This window comes from Crocodylus siamensis, chromosome 2 (assembly GCF_052110815.1).
Source record: "Crocodylus siamensis isolate JL-2025a chromosome 2, ASM5211081v1, whole genome shotgun sequence".
Classification (NCBI taxonomy): Eukaryota; Metazoa; Chordata; order Crocodylia; family Crocodylidae; genus Crocodylus; species Crocodylus siamensis.
This window is the reverse complement of record NC_143396.1, coordinates 157,629,755-157,648,390: the sequence shown is the minus strand read 5'-3', so window position 1 is coordinate 157,648,390 and position 18,636 is coordinate 157,629,755. Positions and strand designations below refer to the sequence as shown.

The 18,636-nt window shown below is 48.6% G+C and overlaps 1 protein-coding gene across 2 annotated transcripts in view; it reads left to right on the top strand.

Annotated features, from left to right (window-relative positions):
- The first annotated feature begins 681 nt into the window (after positions 1-681).
- The window catches only part of MANBA (mannosidase beta), a 96,991-nt gene continuing 79,036 nt past the window's right edge, over positions 682-18,636 (top strand). The window contains exon 1 of one of the 2 annotated variants that reach the window (XM_090031894.1): positions 682-949. In XM_090031894.1, the coding sequence (XP_089888020.1) occupies positions 764-949 (186 nt within the window). In that variant the 5' untranslated portion in view covers positions 682-763. Of the gene's footprint in view, positions 950-1,452; positions 1,528-18,636 lie in introns of those variants that run through there. The other variant, XM_090031895.1, reaches the window with a different exon arrangement.

The window sequence follows — 18,636 nt, the reverse complement described above, 5'->3', positions numbered from 1 at the left end:
CAAACTGGGCCTGGGATTCCTTCAGTTCCTGTGCTGTTCTACGGATGAACTTGCCTCATTTGTTTCCAAGATGAGTGAGGCAGACAGGACGCTCGTACTGCCTTCTGTAGCAGCACTAGGAATGAGACCCAGATCTCTCAGCTCAAGATGCTGTTCTCTACCTTGGGAAGGAAATGCTTTGTTGAGGCCTTTTGAAAGCCCATGCACTCGTTCTCATTCACCTGCTGCTGCACCAGCATGAGTATAGCTCTCCTGGAGAAACGGGAGCCCAGCTTTCTTTCTGACTGGGCCACCTGTGACATGGTGAAGTCTGTTGATTCCCCTGGGCCCCGGTTCTGGAGCTGCTTTCTGTCCCAGCACCCCACGACGGCTCTTAGCAGCTCTTCTGGATGCCGCTGGGCCTGGGCCCTTTGTGGGCTGGCTTGCTCCGATACAGGGACTCCTCACCTTTTTTTTAGACTCGAGGTGCCTGTAGCAGATCTTAACCCCCCCCCCAATACATTTTTTCTCTATTTTGTTGTTGTTGTTGTTAACCTACGGAAGAATAATAAAGGAGTGAGAGAGCTGGTGCTATCTCCATCCGTAGAGGTGCCTAAGACCCGGCCTAGGCTGAGTACAGGCCCTCGCTCTCCGTGACGCAGGCTGCGGGCCGTGGCAGCGGCGCATGCGCCCTGCAGAGCGCTGCCCCCCAGCAGCTGGGCCGCTACTGGCGCGTGACCACGCCCCCGCAGTTAACCCAGTGGTGCCGGGGCCGGCGCGCGGGATGGCGCTGGTTGGGAGGGTCGCGTCGCTTCTGCTGCTGCTCCTGTTGCTGGCGGCTGGGCGCGGGCCAGTGGGGCTCAGCCTGGCGGGCCTGTGGCAGCTGAGCAACGGCAACGGGTCGGTGTCGCTGCGCGGGGCGGTGCCGGGCTGCGTGCACACCGCGCTGCTGAGTAGTGGTCTCGTGCAGGTACCGCGGGGCGGGGAGCGGAGCAGGAATTCGGGTGGGCGCGAGGGACAAGCTGGGAGCACTGGGCGGGAAGCGGACAGCCGAATAGGAGATGGGGCGGAGGAGGGGATCCGAGTGGCGTTGCAGAGGGGTGGGCTCCTGTGTGGCCGGTTACCGAGGAGGGCCGGTGGCTGTAGACGAGGAAGAGCCCGGCTGTCTGTCACGGTGCGTTGTGAGGAGGGCCCCGATGCCTTCGTGACTTCACGGTCTGTTCAGACGGGCAGATTGGGTAGGTGAAAAAGGCCTGGTCCTGAGAGAGCCGCGAGAAAGGAGAAGCGGGGGAGAGGGGAGCTGCTAACAGAAGCAGGGAGCCCTGGCTTCCCGAAGGGGAGGGGCAACGGGGGGGGGCCAGATTTTTCAAGGCAGAGCGTGCCCACACATGCCCAGCTGTCAATCTTCGGGGAAGGGTGGGACTTTCAGGACCCCTCAGCCAATCAGAGTGTGTGTATATGGGTGGGAGGGTGCCAAGCTCCATCATGAAAACAGCGCTCGATGCTGTGCTGGGACCCTGAAATCCGGAGGCAGCCTTCGTGAATTAAGTAGGCCCCTACCTATGAATAGGTTTTGTGGTTTGTTTGTTTTTTACTTAATATTAATAGCAAATGATATTCAGTGTTTTGAAAATTTGCACTTTCATCCCTGCTTCTTTTCCCCTTCACATTTTAGTAGATACTCTTTTTCTGTAACAGTGTTATGATCATGCCCTACATCCTCATTCTGTAAGTGGGTGGTACCCATGTTTTGCCCCTGAGGATCAGTTGAGTGGCACGGGGTTGGATGCAGCTATGCGCTGGCAAAGCCCACTTGCTCAGATGCAGCCACATGTTGGCTTGGCCCTATGGATGTGGCTGTGTGTTGGCCCAGCCCCATTTGCTGGTACAACCTGGTGCACAGGCCACTTTATCCAGCCCACAGCTCCCCACAGTCTGGAAATTCAGTAGCATGGGAGCAGTAATTAGTTGCCACCGCTAGCTCATTGCCAAATTTACTGACCATGGGGAGCTAGATGACAGTTCTGTGGGCCAGGCATTGAGCACCCCTGCTGTAGTCTGATAGCAGAACTGCTTCTTTATTCGTTAGGAGTAAGGTGAGGCCTAATGGCACTACTGTCAAACAAAGAAAAAGCTTGCCAATCTTAATGTCTGGTAACGAAGAAAATAGGATGTAGATGAAAGTGAAATGTGATTTACGGGAAAACAAGGCAAAATACAATACTGGTACAAACAGCAAAGTGCTGCTTTGCTATATGTAGTAACAAAATGTATTACCTCTGCATATCAAATTTGGATAACTTGGTATCATCACAGGCCTCATTCTGTATTCTTTGTACATTGCAGATTTCATTTTAAAATGCTGTTAATTCGTACATGTGTATTTTTACACCTGCTGATCTCTGCTTTTAAAATCTCTTGAACTTAACCCTAAGCAATGAGTTTAGGAATCAAACAGAAGTTGGAGAGGTGTATGGAGGCAAGAAGTTCTGCTCTGGGATAAGTGAATTTTAGTATATTTAGCCTATATTGGAAAATCTAGTACTAGTGGGAAAGTTGGAAAGAAACGGTAAGAGGTGTAAACCATATAAGAGGTATGGGTTTATGTTTGACAGATCGCTGCGTCTCCTTAAATGCCCTCCTGATTAGTTGGTTCAATACAACTAAATTAAATTTAAATATGTGGGGGTTTTTATGTTCTTAGTAAGGCTGTAAAACAAAAATGTAAAACTTCTCAAAGGAAATGCATTTCCTATCCACATTATGGTATTATGTGCTAAGGTTCAGTGGAAGGAGTCTTGTAGTAACTTTCTCTCAAAAGGGATATACATAATTTTTCTTTGTTGATGCCACTAAGTTACAGTAATAGTGTGAATAAATCATTCGGTGTCCATGGAAGCTATGATTGTTACACTGACTCACATTTGTAAGGTAGTGTTGTGGTAGAAGGCTTGAAGTGAGAGAGGATGTTTGTTTGTTAGCCAGTTAACAGTAATTCAGTTCAGTTATTTCAGTAGCTTTGAGCAGTGGTCTGTTTTTTTGAGCTTATTCCCTGGTTAATACTAGGCTTATGCATATGGAGAGAATTCTGTATCTGCCTGGACCCTAGTAACTTCAGTCAGCCTGTACAATCTTGACCTGCCAGTGGACTGATTAAACTGATGCAGAGCTCTTTTATGGATGCTTTTAGTTTAAATTTACAGGGGCTTATTTTGGTCTGACACCTGTGTCTAATCAGCTTAGAATAGACAAGCTTGGCTAACCAAAATAAATGTTTACGCAGCCTTTTGCACTGGTTCACCTAAATAATTTTTAAATTGTATTTTTAGTTTTTACCAATGCAACCACAAGAACACAAATCCAAGGATCATCTTAAAAGGTTTTGGTATCCACAGTGATGTTTGAGCTCTCCAACTGAGTCTTAACCAGTTCCTGTTTAACCTAATCATATTACATACTGGCTGCTCTCCATGGAAATGAGCTAAGATGGTTGGGGAGGGTGAAATAACTCTTTAATACGTCTGCATCTTTTTAAAAAAAAATTTTTATGTAAAAGGGCTGTGGGAGAAAGAGAGGTGTGTGTGTGTGTGTGTGCCAGTTGGCCTCCTGCTGCCAAGTGAAGCTCATCTGCTTGTGCTGGGTTGAGTCTTTTGTGATATGAAATTCTCAATACCAGACACTTTTCAAATGTAGGTGCTTAAAATAAATCTCTTATTGAGGCACATAACAAACAGCCTGAATTTTCTGTGCAGAGTACCTTCTGGTTCTTTGCATTTCATTGACATTCTCATTACCCCTGAAATCCATGCTGCTTTTTAAGTGCCTAAATACAGATTTACGAGTTTAATTTTAGGCATCTAAATTTGCAAATTTGAGCATGATGGGTTTTTTTTCTTTTTCTTCCTTAAGCTCTTTTCTCTCCATGTCCTAGAATTGATGTCTGCTCCCAGTGAAGAAAGCTGAGTGACTGTCACTGTGCTACATGTCTTAAAAACTCGTGACAAAAGCAAAGAGTACTCTGAGTGATTTCACATATTTCACATGTGAAATATGTTAGCAAAACTGGTAAGAATTAAAATGCATGGGACAGCAAATGCCATTGTTCATGAACCACTTGTTACTTTAATCTGCTGTCTTTGTAGAGTATGCTTAAACTGGGAGGAATATATCCTCTGTTGGGGTGGTGGAGTTCACTCCCAGTCTGGATATTAATTTTCTTGCCAGAGGTGACTTTTATCCCTGGCTCATATAATCTTATGTTGGTGAACTCTTCCTTTTTCAAATGCACCAGGTGTTGGGTATCTTCAGATGAATCTTCTGATTTTTAGCTGTTGGACAAATAGACTGCTAGGCTTCTTACCAATGCATAATTATCTCCAAGTAGCTCAGTTTAGATCCTTGATTGATAGACTTTAACATGGGCAAATTATAGGACTGCCATGGACTCACTCCAGCCACTGGCAGCACGCCCAAAGTGCTGATTACTTCAGATAGATCTTCCCATGCCCAATCTTACAACACCCTGGTTGCGCTCCTGGTTCAGCCTCCGTTATCTGCTTAGTGAATAACTCAGAAAAGGATCACTCCAGCAACTTACCTCTTCACTTCACTTTGGCAATTCCTTCCTGCCTGTGACCACAGTGGCATTGCACTGGTTGGCCTGCTTTTAGCCTTGCCTGCCACCTTCCCTGTCTCTGATTTTGTTGTGGATTCAAATCTCTTGAGAGTAAAGCCCCCTGTACAGCTTCCTAGGTAGTGGCACACCTTATTGGGCATGCTGGGAGGTGAGCAAAAGAAACATTATCTGGCATAGGTAACAGACAGGATAATGGTAGAAGAAAGGATAGCTTGATCAGTGGAAGGTCAAGGGTTGTTAACGTGGAGTAAAGAACTTGTCAGGAATCAAGTAGATAATAATGAGTCTTGAAGTCAGTTAACTCCTTTCATTCTACCTGACTAGAAACATAGCTGTCCCTTCTGGGCAATTTTGTTTTCAAGTTTGAATGGAGCAGGAATCATGGATGTTAGGGCTAGAAAGGACCTTGAAGATCATTAAATCCAGCCCCATGCCCCAGGGGCAGGAAGTCAGCTAGGGTCAAAGGATCTCACCAAGATAAGCATCCAAATGTTTCTAGAATGAGTTCAGAGTAGGTGCCTGCACCACTTCTCGAGGGAGTCTATTCCAGGCCTTGGGGGGCTTGGACAGTAAAGAAGTTTTTCCTTGTGTCCACCTTAAAAAGGTCATGGAGGAGTTTATGACTGTTGGTCCTTGTTATCCCTTGGGGCACTCTGGTGAACAGACATTCCCCCAGATCCTGATGCATACCCCCTCAGGTCACCCCTGAGCCTGCACTTTTCTAGGCTGAAGAGTCTCATGGCTCTCAGTCTCTCATAAGGCCTATTCTCTTGCCCTCTGATCATGCGTGTGGCTCTCCTCTGGACTCTCTCAAGCTTCTCAACATCCTTCTTGAATTGTGAAGCCCAGAATTGGATGCACTACTCCAGCTGCGACCTCACCAAGGCCAAATACAGCGAAGGATAACTTCTTGAGATTTACTTGAGAAGCATCTATGGATGCAAGCCAGGGTTTTTTTTGTTTTACCAGCTGCGACATCGCATTGGTGGCTTATGTTCATCTTGTGGTCAACCATGACCCCTAAGTCTCTTTCAGCCATGATGCTAGCGAACGTAGCACTGCTGAGCCTGTAAGTATGCTGCAAGTTCCCCCCCAACCCGAGGTGGAGTACCTTACATTTTTTAGTATTGAACATCATTGGGTTTATATCCGCCCACTTACTAAGCTTATCCAAGTTAGACTGGATCACTAGCATATCGTCAGGTGTGGACACTATGCCCCAAAGTTTAGTGTTGTCAGTGAACTTGGCCAGTGTGCTTCTGACACCAGTGTCCACATCGTTGATAAAGATGTTAAAGAGAACCAGTCCAAGGACAGAGCCTTGGGGGACACCACTGGTCACAGGGCACCATAATGATTTGCTTCCATTGACTACTACCCTCTGGGTCCAGCCTCAGAGCCAATTTTCCAGCCATCAGACTGTGGTGTAGCCGAGGCCACAGTTGGCCAATTTTTCCATGAAGACATCATAGGACACCAGATCAAAGGCTTTTTTAATGTCTAGATATATAACGTCAGTCTCTTCTCCCTTGTCCAGGTGATATGTCACATGGTCATAGAACGAGATGAGATTGGTCAGGCAAGACCTACCCATAACAAATCTGTGCTGGCTGTCCGTCGGGATGTTGCCATCAGCCAGCTTATCAAGAAGGGCCTCTTTGCTCATTTTCTCCAGAATCTTACTGGGGATTGAGGTCAAGCTGATTGGCCTGTAATTCCTGGGATCTACTTTCTGCCCTTTCTTGAAGAAGGGTACCACATTGGCCTTCTTCCAGTCTTTAGGTATCTCACCTGAGTGCCACGAGTTTTTGAATATTTTTGCCAATGTTTGGGCTATGACACCTGCAGAATCAAGGTGTCTGTGTTCCAGGCAGGTTTATGCCTTGAAAATGGAAAAGTTAACTTTGTTGACAGAGTCTAGTTGAGACTTCTGAAAAATATGGAAAAGTTCCACAGGGAGCTTAAAACTCCAGGGGAGAGAATTGAAGAGGAAGCAAGTTGTGTGAGCTGTGAGCCGCTTGTTACGTGGAGAGGCCAGGTTGCTGTGTGGGGCTAGACCCAAAGGGAGTTTCCTCCCAGTGTCATTTCTCCCAGTGTCTGGGACATAAAGGTAGATAGATAGGCATCTGTCTGTCTTGCAAGACAATAGATTTGTGCTAAGTGAGGCATTTGTCAATTGAACATCAGCTTTTCTGTGAAACTGGAGTGACCTCTTCCAAGCACAAAAGCACAGGCAATGTGTAGAGAAACACTGGGTTGCCTGCACGCTAGTTTAGTTCAAAGGTGTGTCTGTCTGGTCTCGAACATCTCGACATGGGCCGCGCAGCCCCGGATGCTTGGGGGTGTTTGCCTGTCCGTTCCTGCTGTCCCACCAAGTGGCTGTCTCTCTCCCGAATAGTCTCCCTCCCCAGTCTCGCCTGCTATGACTTTGTATCTTATTCCAGTGGTGGGGTGTCCGACTGCTCGGGTTCTCTCGAGTATGAGATGGCTGGATGACGATCTTCTGCGAGGCTCTACCTCCCCTCTACCTCGCCCTTACACACTGCCTTGACGGGTTCATGATGTCCTTTGGCCGGTTCCTCCGACTGTTGGGGCTCTGCAGATGCTCGCAGGGGATGGTTGTATCAGCCTGTGATGCCTAAGCCTACCTCCACCCACAGCGCCTTACTACTGCCTGGCCTCCCAGGGCATAGTAACCCCTCCTGGTCTTAAGCAACACCTGGTCCCTAGATACCTTGCACCACAACCCCTCCAAATGTGGGAAACAAAAGAAATGTTATCACCATCAAAGAAAATATGAAGATGTGCACAAAAAGGGGAAGGTCTCTGCCCTCTTGCCTTCTATACTTGCGTCTAGCTCAACAATGCCAGGTCTCAGATGCCCAAGGTCCCTAGGCAGCCATAAACTGGGACCTGGCTAGACTGCCAGCTCCAATGCTCTCCTCCTCACTCTTCGACCTGCCTGTGGGCTCGCTGGACCCATGGTGGCCCTTCTCTGCACACCTTCCACACGACCCTTGTTGGGGGGGCTCTACGCCACTGGGGCCCGTCTTCTGCAGCCCCTCGTGCTGCTTATGCCCTTCATCCCCCACCTGGGGCATCTCAAGCCCATTGGAGCCCGTGATGATCCTACCTGATCTGGCATCCTGGTGGCTGCTGCTCCCTCCGGCTCCCCGGTAGTAGGCCCTGGCCTCACTCTCCTTCCGTTCTTTCCGGTCTACAGGGCCAGGTCCCCAGTCTGAGCGAGGGATGACAGCTTCCTCGCTCCCTGTGCTGCCCCTGGCAGTGTTGTTCCTGTGGTGGGCTTTGCTGCGTTCCCCTGTGTTGGAAGAGGCAGCTTCCCGTCCCTTTTCCCCTCGTAGGGGCTCTGGGAGGGACCTCCCTGTTAAGGTCCCTGCAGGTCTCTCCCCCACTTCCTGGCCAGCGGCTCTTTTTATATGCGCCGGCTGGCTCCTGCTGCTAGCGTTATCCGCTAGCCATAGCGGTATAAAGGCACGGCTAATGAGCCGTGCAGGTCCTGCCTCCATTTTCGGCTTCGCCGCAGATCCTGCTACAGGCAAGAAGTTTTTTGTTCCTTTCCTTTTACTTTTGTCTTCCCTGGCAGGTTCCTGACCCCAGGGTTCCCCCTGGCTCCTCGGGGTCTGCCCCTCTGTTTCTCCCTGTGACAAAAGGAAAGGCAAGTGCCAGAATGTTTGGAACTAGCTTGGTTGCAGCAGATGGAGCAAAGGAGATGATCCATTTGCTTGTTTTGTTTCTTTAAAAGGCTGTGTTTTATTTGGCAGGACTGTCTGAGGAGCTCCTCAGAGACCAAAACCCACCTTAATATTATTATATTAATAATATTATTGACTACTTACATTTGCAATTTTTAAAGAAGGCATAAAAATATACTTAAATAAGCATAGGAGAAATTTCTGTAAAGTTGCTATGATGTCATGAGTTTCAATTAGTCGCAAGTGCTATAAAACTATAACCTGATGTTAGTAATAGATAGACTTTGGTCCTTCTGTCTTACTGGAAAAGAATGATTTGAGGAAACAATTCTGTCTAAAAGAGCTTTGGTAAGAGAACAATCGTCCCATTATCATTTTGGGTCTTAGTGAGCCAAGTCCCATATTTACTCAAATACAAGACACGTTTCCCCCCTCAGTTAACACTGGGGAAGCTCCTCATGTTTCCTTTCCATATAAGGAAACCTCATTAAATACATTGTCTATCATTCAACTGCAGCCAAAAATAGCGTGTAGTCAGTAGTTGAAACCAACTATGAAGGTTGCTTAAATGCAACCAAGATGGAACACGGTTATAAAAACATGACTCATATTGGGTAAACCTACTGAAGGGAATGTACCACAAGCATGTTAGTACAGCCTACCTGCATAAGATATATGGTAGTACTCATCTGTACTCAGTCCCCCTTTGTGCTGACTCTTTTGAAGTCATGGTGAGCCACTATACTGCATACATTTTGACTACTTTATTCCCACACTTGAACTGTTCATTTCTTTCCCATGTGCAGTGGTTCCTGTTTCTTCACCAGACTTAAATGTCTGGCAAACATAAAATGGGGCTCCAAACAGTTCACCCAGAACCCCTTTGTTGCCCCTTTTCCAGGCTGTTGCATATGTTTAGTGTGACCCTGCCCTTCATGAGGTGAAGCCAGACCAAGTTGCCGTGCGCCTCATCAGCGTGTAAATTTTTGGAGCATCCTAGGACACCATGGGTGTGGAGCTAAATAGAAGATGGATCTTTTGTGGGGGGTATCTGGAGTACACACGCATACAGAGTAGTGCTGAGCCGTGGGTCACCAATGCTTGAAACACTTTTAACTCTGTTGGGACCTAACCCAGTGAACGGTGGTGTGAATCATAAGCTTTTTGGCTCTGGACAAATTTTGCACATAGTTTATGCTATATAAAATAAGTAGGTATAAATGTCCTGCTAGAAAGTGTATTTATGGAGTATCTATGCTAAAACTTGTAGCAGTTGCGAAAAAGGTGAAATGCATCAATTCTGGATGGACTAAATCTATGGGTACTGTAGCAGGGCACTAGGGTGCCTGCTACTGAATGGTTGTGAATGGGCTCAGCTGCCACTCAGCAGGACAGCAGGTGAGAGTTACCACGACAACAGAGTGGGTCAGCTGACTGCCGGGGGGGCAGGGCCCGGCCTTTATAAACAGCAAGGCCAAGGCCAGAGTCAGTTCCCCTGCTGGCAGCCTAGGAGGAAGAAGACTAATGGCTGGAGAGCACTGGCTTGACAACAGTGGTTGGGAGAAACTCCGATGAGGAGATGAGAGAAGGATAGCCAGGTCGGCTCAAGATTTATGTTGTAGCCGAGGGGCTTTGAGTTTCTGTTGTGCTTGGGAGTTTGTGTTGCCACACCCAGGAAGGGAAGATTTTTGATTTGTGTTTATTGTTATACCGGAGGACCGGGCGAGGCTATAGGGGTGAAAGAGGCCTCAGCAGGAGCTCCCCAGTAAGGAGGAGGAGTTCCTGGCACCACGGAGGGTGCCGCGTTGTGGGGTTGTCCTGACCCCAGCCCATTGGGGCGACTTCGGGAAGAGTCCAGTAGAGGCGGAAGCCCAGTAGGGCGTGGGCCCAGGAAGGTGGGTCTAAGCAGTGGGGGGGTCCCGACCCCACCCCAGCGTGGGCATTACTGGGACAGGCCCCAATTGGAAATCCCAATTGGGAAGAGCCCCAGTGGGGCGTAGGCCCAAGTTGGGCATAGACAGGCCCGAGTGCGGGCGGGGAGCGCAAGGGGCGCGACCACAGGCCCGAGTGCGGGCGGGGAGCGCAAGGGGCGCGACCACAGGCCCGAGTTGGGCACAGGAGGCCCCAGTGCGGGCGGGCGCGAGGAGCGCGAGCAGAGGCCCCAGTGCGGGCGGGCGCGCAAGCATAGAAGCCCGAGTCAGGCATAGGAGGCCCCAGTGTGGGCAGAGAGCGCGAGAGGCGTGGGCGAGGGCCCCAGTGTGGGCAGAGAGCGCGAGAGGCGTGGGCGAGGGCCCCAGTGTGGGCAGAGAGCGCGAGAGGCGCGGGCGAGGGCCCCAGTGTGGGCATACAGGGTGTAGTGGAGCCGGCCCCGGGAGAGGGCGTGTATATCGAAGCAAGCCCGGAGAGGGAGAGAGAGAGTGGGCTGCTTAGGACACCCTTGGGGGCAGGCCGGTGAGGACCGGCATGGGATGTGGCCCGGAATCGGGGTAGAGTAAGGCTGGCTCTGTGCCAAGGGGGAAAGAGAAGGCAACCTCCCTAATTGAACCAATAAGATCAAAGACGTGGTGGGCGAGACGGAGGATGCGTTAAGGACCCAGACTTGGCACGATAGGCGGGGCGCTAAGGGGAGGTCACAGCACCCCAAAGCCGTCCTGCCACAGGTACCTATTATAATTTGCCTATAGGCAAATTACTACATGCATGTTTATTTTAAAATCAGTGTTGTCAAATTTGCCCCTCATTTCCATGTGCTCCGGGAGAGCAGGGTCTGACAGTAAGGGGGAATTGAGAAGGGGCTGCAGTGGAAAGAAGATGATGGGAGTATAGGGGCTACCTGACCCCACCCCAGATTTTCTTTTCCCTGGTGTACGGATGGGAGGGGGATAAATACAAGACAAACATCCAATAGCTTGATTCTATGCCTGGAAAACTATAACAAATTTATAAATTGTACATATATAGAATCTAATTATTGGGGGGGGTTGACTTATATTCAGGTAAATACAGTAAGTTATGAATGAGAACTTTATGTTAGAGGCAAGGTCTTTTTGTGAATTTTTTAATTGAACAAACCATGTAATTGGGAGAGCTGTCTGATAGCTTTCAGGCATCAAGTGACCTGAGGAAGGAGACTTGTGGGCTATGTGGAGACTTAAGCTAAGAAGTTGTGAGTGTTACTTCTACAGTTCTGAAAATTAAACCCGTCTTCAGCAGTGGATTACCAATTCATATAAAATAATACTGTTTAATGTGCTTTGGTATTTTCTTATAACTGATTTCTCCCAGCCACCTAATCAGCTACTAAGTTAACTATGAGGTACCTCTTACAGGTTAGGTTACATAAGTCGGCTAAGCTAAATACATAGTTTTCTCTTAACATGAGTGCTCTAGCAATTGGGTTGAAATTTGTTGTGACCAGTTCAACAGCCAGAAGGAAACTGTGACTACCAATGAAGGTCTGTAAGTTCAAATAGATTTTAATGTTTTAAATTACATCTTTTTGAATGAATCAGGACTTAAACTAGATGGAGAATTGTCAATTGACTTTTAAATAGAATATAAAAATAATATTGAGCAGCATGCTGGAGTGGGAGCCAGAGCCACAGTCACTGTACCCCTCCTTTCCCACCAGCCTCTAGTGTTTCTGTTGCTGCTTCTACCTATTGAAAAACTGGTGCCAAAATGCTCCAGAAGTTGCCCCACCCCCAGCTTCGTGGGCTGGATAAATTGGCTATACAGGTCAAATCAGTCCACTGGCTGTAGGTTGCTAACCCCTGGTCTATAAGAACAGATAAATATTTGTAAATATCTGTATTGTATTACTTTAATCTCTAGTGTTTTGGAGGTTATTTACAGTACTAGTATATATCTGCATATTGTGAAACACCACTTAGAACAGGTGTGTCAAACTACGTGTGCCTAGTTATGAGTAAGCACACTCCTGTCAGATGCTACTTCTAAGAAGAGGCAAACTGATGGGCCACATGCAGTAGATTGTATGGGCTTGGATTCTGTGGCAGGCCACACCCATTGCTGGCCATGCCCCCAAACTCCCTGGCCCACTGACAGCATAGCAGCTGGATGGAACAGCTTCATGGCCTTTGTTTGATACCCCTGCTTTAAAATAATGTTCTTTCGTAATGTTAGTGGAATTCTTTTTGTATATAAAATATTGCAAAGTAGGTTCATGTGGTATGACCATGCAAGGCAGTTTCAAATTGCGTTAGAGTAAAACTAGAATGCTATGAAAGAAACCAACTTTTGTCTTTTTTTGCCCGTGTTTAAATCACCAGAAATTTATATGGAGACAAAATATTATTATGGGAAGGAGTGAAAGATAAATGTAACCATCTGGAGATCAGAAAAACCAACAAAAAGTGTAAGTCTTTTTAGGGCCTGATCCAAATTCTAAATTGGTGGAAAAACTACCATTGATTTCAGTAGGCTTTGGCTTCAGTCTGTATACCACAAAAATTAAAAAGATATCACTTAAGCATAGCTCACAGATGGGATGCAGTCTCCTAGCTGTACTGTAAAGGTCTGGCAAAGCAGGAAGAAAGGTTTGGGGAGGGGGAATCCATATCCATGTTCTGCTTTGGTAAAAAGACAAGCTGAGATCCAGGTTTGCAAATGACCGGTAAAAAGGGAGAGAAAAAGTCTTTGTGCTCAATTCTTATTTTTATACCATCTAAAGGAGGCCAGAAAATTTCCCCCCAAAATAAAGTTTTGTTTTGTTTTGTTTTTTTCTTCTACTTATTTACACCTAAAGGTATAACCAAGAAGTAGGGGCACACCAATAAAGGTTTTTTTGGTCGATTTATTAACTAGCCATATTGACTGATACCGATCTGATAGCTGATATGCAGCCTGGCAGCTTAGAGAGCAGCATTCTGCTGGTAAGTTGTGGGGGGAGGGGCAGGCGGGAGGCTACAGTGAATTTGGGGTAGCCGTAGCTCACTCTGTAACCACCCCTCCCAGTGCTGCTGCTGCCTGACCTGCTTGCCCTGAGCACAGCCCTGGCCCAGCCCACCTGCCAGGAAGAGGCCAGCACAATCCCTGGCCTTGAGCCCACAGTGGGCAGCTGGTTCTCGGCCTACATACAAATCTAGGGAGCACATACCTCCCCCGGAGGTGTGTGCAGTGGTGGGAACTACCCCCTCCCACGGCCCCTGGATGAGCTGCCCGTAGCTCCGTCCTGGCCCTGGGGTTGGATTTACTATCCTGGCTGGGCAGTGCCTGCTTCTGCCCCTGCCCCTCTCTCTCCCTCATCATGGGGGGACCTCTATCTGCCTTCCCCCACATGTCTTCCTTTCCCTATGCTTCTTACCCCCTGCAGACTTACCAGTTGGACGCTGCTCTCCACACTGCCTGGCTGCATTCCTGGCTGCATGTGTGCTGCTGCTGCATGAATGCACGTGGTATTTATTGGTGACATTATTGACTACACCAACCAAAAAAAGCCAACTGCCAGTAACGTTAATTTTCCTTTTATCAGCGCTAATCCAATATGCGACCAATATATCAGTGCACCTCTACCAAGAGGGTCTACAATGTGTGAGAGCTGGCACAATAGTGATGTCAGAAGTCCTGAGAAAAAAACTGAGCAGTTGAGAAGGGAGGAGTGTTTTAGTCTTATTGTTTAATGCTCCGTGTTTTCTATTAACCCAGTGAACCATCACAGCTCTAAAACCTTCTGGAGAAAAGAAATCTTTGAATATTCAGCAGCTTCATTCCTGCAGTGAGTTGTTAGAGGTAACAGAAGAGGTGGTGTGAGTCCCCCTTGGAGGTCCTTCATCAGAATGCAGAATTGTGGGAATTTTACTATACTTTTGTTATTTTCAAAGTAAAAGACAAGCCAGCCAAAAGTTCTGGTGAAAAAACAAACAAACCATACAATATCTTCCAGCCTCAAGTCAAATCCAGTTAAAAAAATGCATCTTGTCCTTGAAAATCCAGGAGAAGGCCTAGAAACGGAGGCATAACTAATAAGGTTTGAACCCTAGATAACGTGGAGCTTGTGGTCCACTAGATCCAGTCACTTTGTCAGTCTCCATCCTTCCTCACCCAGTGCCACCAATTTCTTTTGCTACCAGCAGTCATTGACTTCAGCTGTGAGAGAGGCAGGAGCCTCATTAACCCCTTGGCTCCCAAACACACCAAGACTGCCTTCTCCCCTGCAGCAGTGAGATCTCCCACGGAGGTTGGGGGGGCATGAAGCTGACAAAGGACTGGGGCTGCTGGTCCCCTTGCAAGCTCCCAGCTGCCTCACTGGCTATGACTGACTCCTTCCCCTTCCCCCTATAGCCAAAGTCTTGTTGTACACCAGTGGTTGTCAGTTGGGGGTACGTGTACCCCTAGGGGTACTTACGAGGATCGTAGGGGGGCATGCAGAACAGATATGGCTGATAAATGCCATGTGTTCAGCTGCAGCACAGCATGCAGGTTCGGAGGAGAACAGCTCAGCCACATGGAAAGCAACTGAGTTTAGGTGGTAAGTCTCCTGTGGGGGGAAGCGGTGGGGTGGGGGCAGATCAAGGCTCCAGCGGTGGAAGAGAGACTGGGGCAGGGATTACCCAGCTGGAGAGGAGTACAGGACTGAACTGTGGGGGCAGCTCCTGCCACTGTGTGAACCCCTGAGAGGGAATGGGGGGCATGTGTCCCTGGATCTGCATGTGGGGTGGGGCTGGGGTCGGGATGGCACCAGATCCTGGTGGGGGATTGGGCCAGGCTGCACTCGGGGTGGGTGGCAGAGGTGTTGGGAGGGGGGTTTGGGGTGAGCTACAATGATCTGCACACAGGGTGAGGCTGGGCTGCCACTGCAGACCGGGGGCAGGGCAGTGCCAGGCTGTTCCTGGCGGGGGTGTTGGGTTGGGCTGGAGGGGAGGGGGCTACAGTGAATTGTGGAGGGGCTGCCACCTCCCAGAGAAGCCACCACTGCCTGGCCTGGTTCCCAACCAGGAAGAGACCCAGCCACCCCATGCGCAGATCCAGAAGCACCCCCACCACTCACTCCCAGGGTGTATGCAGGGCGGGAGCTGCCCACGCCCCCTGGACGAGCCACTTGCGGCTCCGTCCCACGCTCTGCCCGGCTGTGCAGCGCCTGTCCCAGCCCCGCTCCTTCCCTCTCCATGAGGGGCATATGGGAGCAATGCTATGGGGGGGGGCGGGTTGCAGCCACTCCAGAATTTGTCGTAGCCCCCCAACCCCCATCTCCCAGTGCCACTGCTGCCTGTCCTGGGCGCAGCCTGGCCCAGCTCCTCACCAGAAAGAGCCTGGTGCTGCCCCAGCTGCAGCCCACTCTGCACCATGTGCATATCTGGGGACATACGTCTCCCATGGCTTCCCAGGGGTGCGCGTAGCAGCAGGAGCCATCCTGCGCCTCACCCCCCTGCTCCGCAGCAACCCACCCTGCTCTGTGTGCCGGTTCGGGGGCAACTGCCCTCCCCCCCGTGCCCTCCCAGGGAGTGCGCTGTGGTGGGAGCCACATCTCCTCCTTGTGGGCCCCCCCCCGGATGGCTCTGTCCTGTGCCCCACCTTACGGGATGATCATGGCTCTGTCCTATGCCCCACTCCAGCCCCACTCCCTCCCTCGCTGTGAGGGCCTCAATCTGCCCCCCCTTAAACAGGAAAAAAATATAAAGGGCTACAGGCGGTGAAACTTTGAGTCTGAGGGGGTACACTTATTAAAAATGATTGAAAGCCCTTGTACACAGTGGACACATCTGCACGAGATGCTACATTGTTATAGCAATGCGCTCCCTTGCTATAGCACATTGCTATGGCAGCTTAGCAGCTAAAAATAATTGTGCATCACTGGCACAGTCCAGTATGAGCTGTTACTGTACCATCATTTAGGACTTCCTTTTGGAAGTCCTAAATGATGGCACAGTAATAGTGCCATAGGGACATGTGTAGATTTGTGCCCTTTTCAAATTAGCATCTGGGTCTGTACCCCAGTCCCCCACCCCTACTTGCACTACTGCTTAGAAACGCATTAGATGTGGATAGTGGAATCAAAGATCTATTAAACTTTTTGATGTGGCACAAATGACAGACCTTTGGCCAAAAAGACAACAGAATTCTGGTGACCTCTAGATGAAATGTTGGGTATTCTGGATCATGTGTTATTTGGGCATCAAGCAATAGGCAGCATGTCTGAGTTTCTGCCAAAACAAGCTGGAGTCAGACTACTGGCTGACAGGTCCAAATCGTACAGCTGATGTCTAAGGTGGTTCAGGTTCTGTGAGGTACTAGGCTACCTGATTCTGCTATGAACCAAAGCAGAGTGGGAAGTTTGATCGTGTGAGCTTTGATCAAGTAAATGGCACAATCTCAAATAGACTATTAGTTTTCTAAGCCGAAAATTATAACGTGTTTCATTAACATGGAAAATTGATGATTTTTTTTTTTTTTTTTTAATACTCTCCTCCCATCCTCCTGCACAAAGCAGTGCAGGAAAATGTTTGGATATATGTGTAATATCTATGCCATTGTAACTGAAGAAATTCTTGTTGCATAGTTTTAACATATAAACATTTTGGCACAAACTTTTCTATAAACATGAACAAATCATTTCATTAAATGAAAACCAAATAAAATTAAATGCAGCCTGTTCAGATATGAACATCTTCCAGCATGTTTGATCTGACCAAATAATTGAGAACATAAATTGTGTATTATGCTTCTTTCTGTTAATGGAACATCTTGGCAGAAGCTTAATTTTCTTGAATAGTTTTTTTCAACATTACTGGCTGAATAACTTGCATGAATACTTACTGATCTTCAGCTTTTTCATGTGTGTTTTGCTATATTTGATATCTAGGGGTGCAGCGATAGAGATTTTTGGGGCCAGTACCGATAGCCTATTTTGAAGGAGGCATATTGGCTGATACTGATCCGATTTTTCTAGTACGCAGCTCTTCAGCTTGAAGAGTTGCCTTCAGCTGGCAAGTCTGGTGTTATGGAAGGGAAGGTGGGGATTGGGGGCAGATTAAGACCCCTGCTGTGAGGGAGGGAGGGAATGGTGCTGGGGCTAGGGGAGGCACTGACAAGCTGGGGTGGGGAGGGGTGTGGGACAGAGCCATGAGTGGTTCGTCCGGGGGGACATGTGCCCCCCGGATTTGAGCAGGAGCATACCTGCTTGAATGCTGCTAAGTTCTCTTTATTCCACAGGTGGAAATGACCATCTTTTTTTTTTTTTTTTTAAATGGTCTTGGTGTTTCACTATTGAAACTATCTTTTCATCTGTAATATTTCTGTTTGTTAACCATTCCTGGTACTCTGTTTCTTCTGTTTCGTAGTCCTGCAGACTGTTTTTAGCTCTAGTTGATATTACACCCGAGTCGAGATTTTTAACTCAGGTGACCAAATGACTGACAGTGAAGTATTGAAAGCAATGTCAAGACACTCAAGAAGGCTAGATTTTGTTTTAGGAATCTGAGTGAGATGTACATTTAACTATAATGTCTAAGAAACTAATGAAGAATTCTCTTTTGAGTATTTTTGCCTATTTTTTTTTTTTTTAAACGGAATATATAATCTAGCCAAGTTAGTGCATATCCCAGTACATTTATATTTGTTTTGGCTTTTGATCTTTAACTAGTGCTAGAGCCCGACCATATTAGTAAAGCTTCTAGTTTCTGGTTAACTCAGGGGTGGGCAAAATATGGCCCCTGGGCAGGATCATGCCCATGGAAGGTCTTTGTCCAGCCTGTAGCAGGTCCCTTGGTCCTGCCTGGCCCAGGAACCATCCAGCTGTGACACGTCCTGCTGTCCGCAGGGCAGGTAGTGAGGCTGGGGTGGCTCTGGCTGAACTGCCTTTTTATTTAGCTCAGGTGGTGGCGGCTCCTTCTGGCTGCCGCCGCTGCTTGGCCTCAGCTGCACAGTGCTGGTAGAGACCTGCAATGCATGGCTCTGACCCAAACCACCCTGTGCTTGGTCCAGACTCACCTACTCAAGCTCAGCAGTGGTGGTGGCCAGGCAGAAACTGTTCCTCAGCGCAGGGCAAAAGCAGCCTCTCCCTTTTTGCTGCTGCCAGGCCCTTGCTGCTGCAGCTGCCCAGAGCCTGTGCTGGGCTGCCCTGGAGCTGCTCTGTGCTGCCACTGCTGCCCCGCTGGGCAGCCCAGAGGTTTTGGTCATGGTGGGGAAGATGCAGGGCAGTCCAGTGCAGGCTCCGGGCAGCTGCAGGAGGAAGGGCCTGGCAGTGGCAAGGGAGAGGGGCTGCTTTTCCGCAGCGCTGAACAACAGTTTCTGCCTAGCAGCCACCGCTACTGCTGCGGCTGAGCCTGGGTGGGTGAATTAGGAGTATAT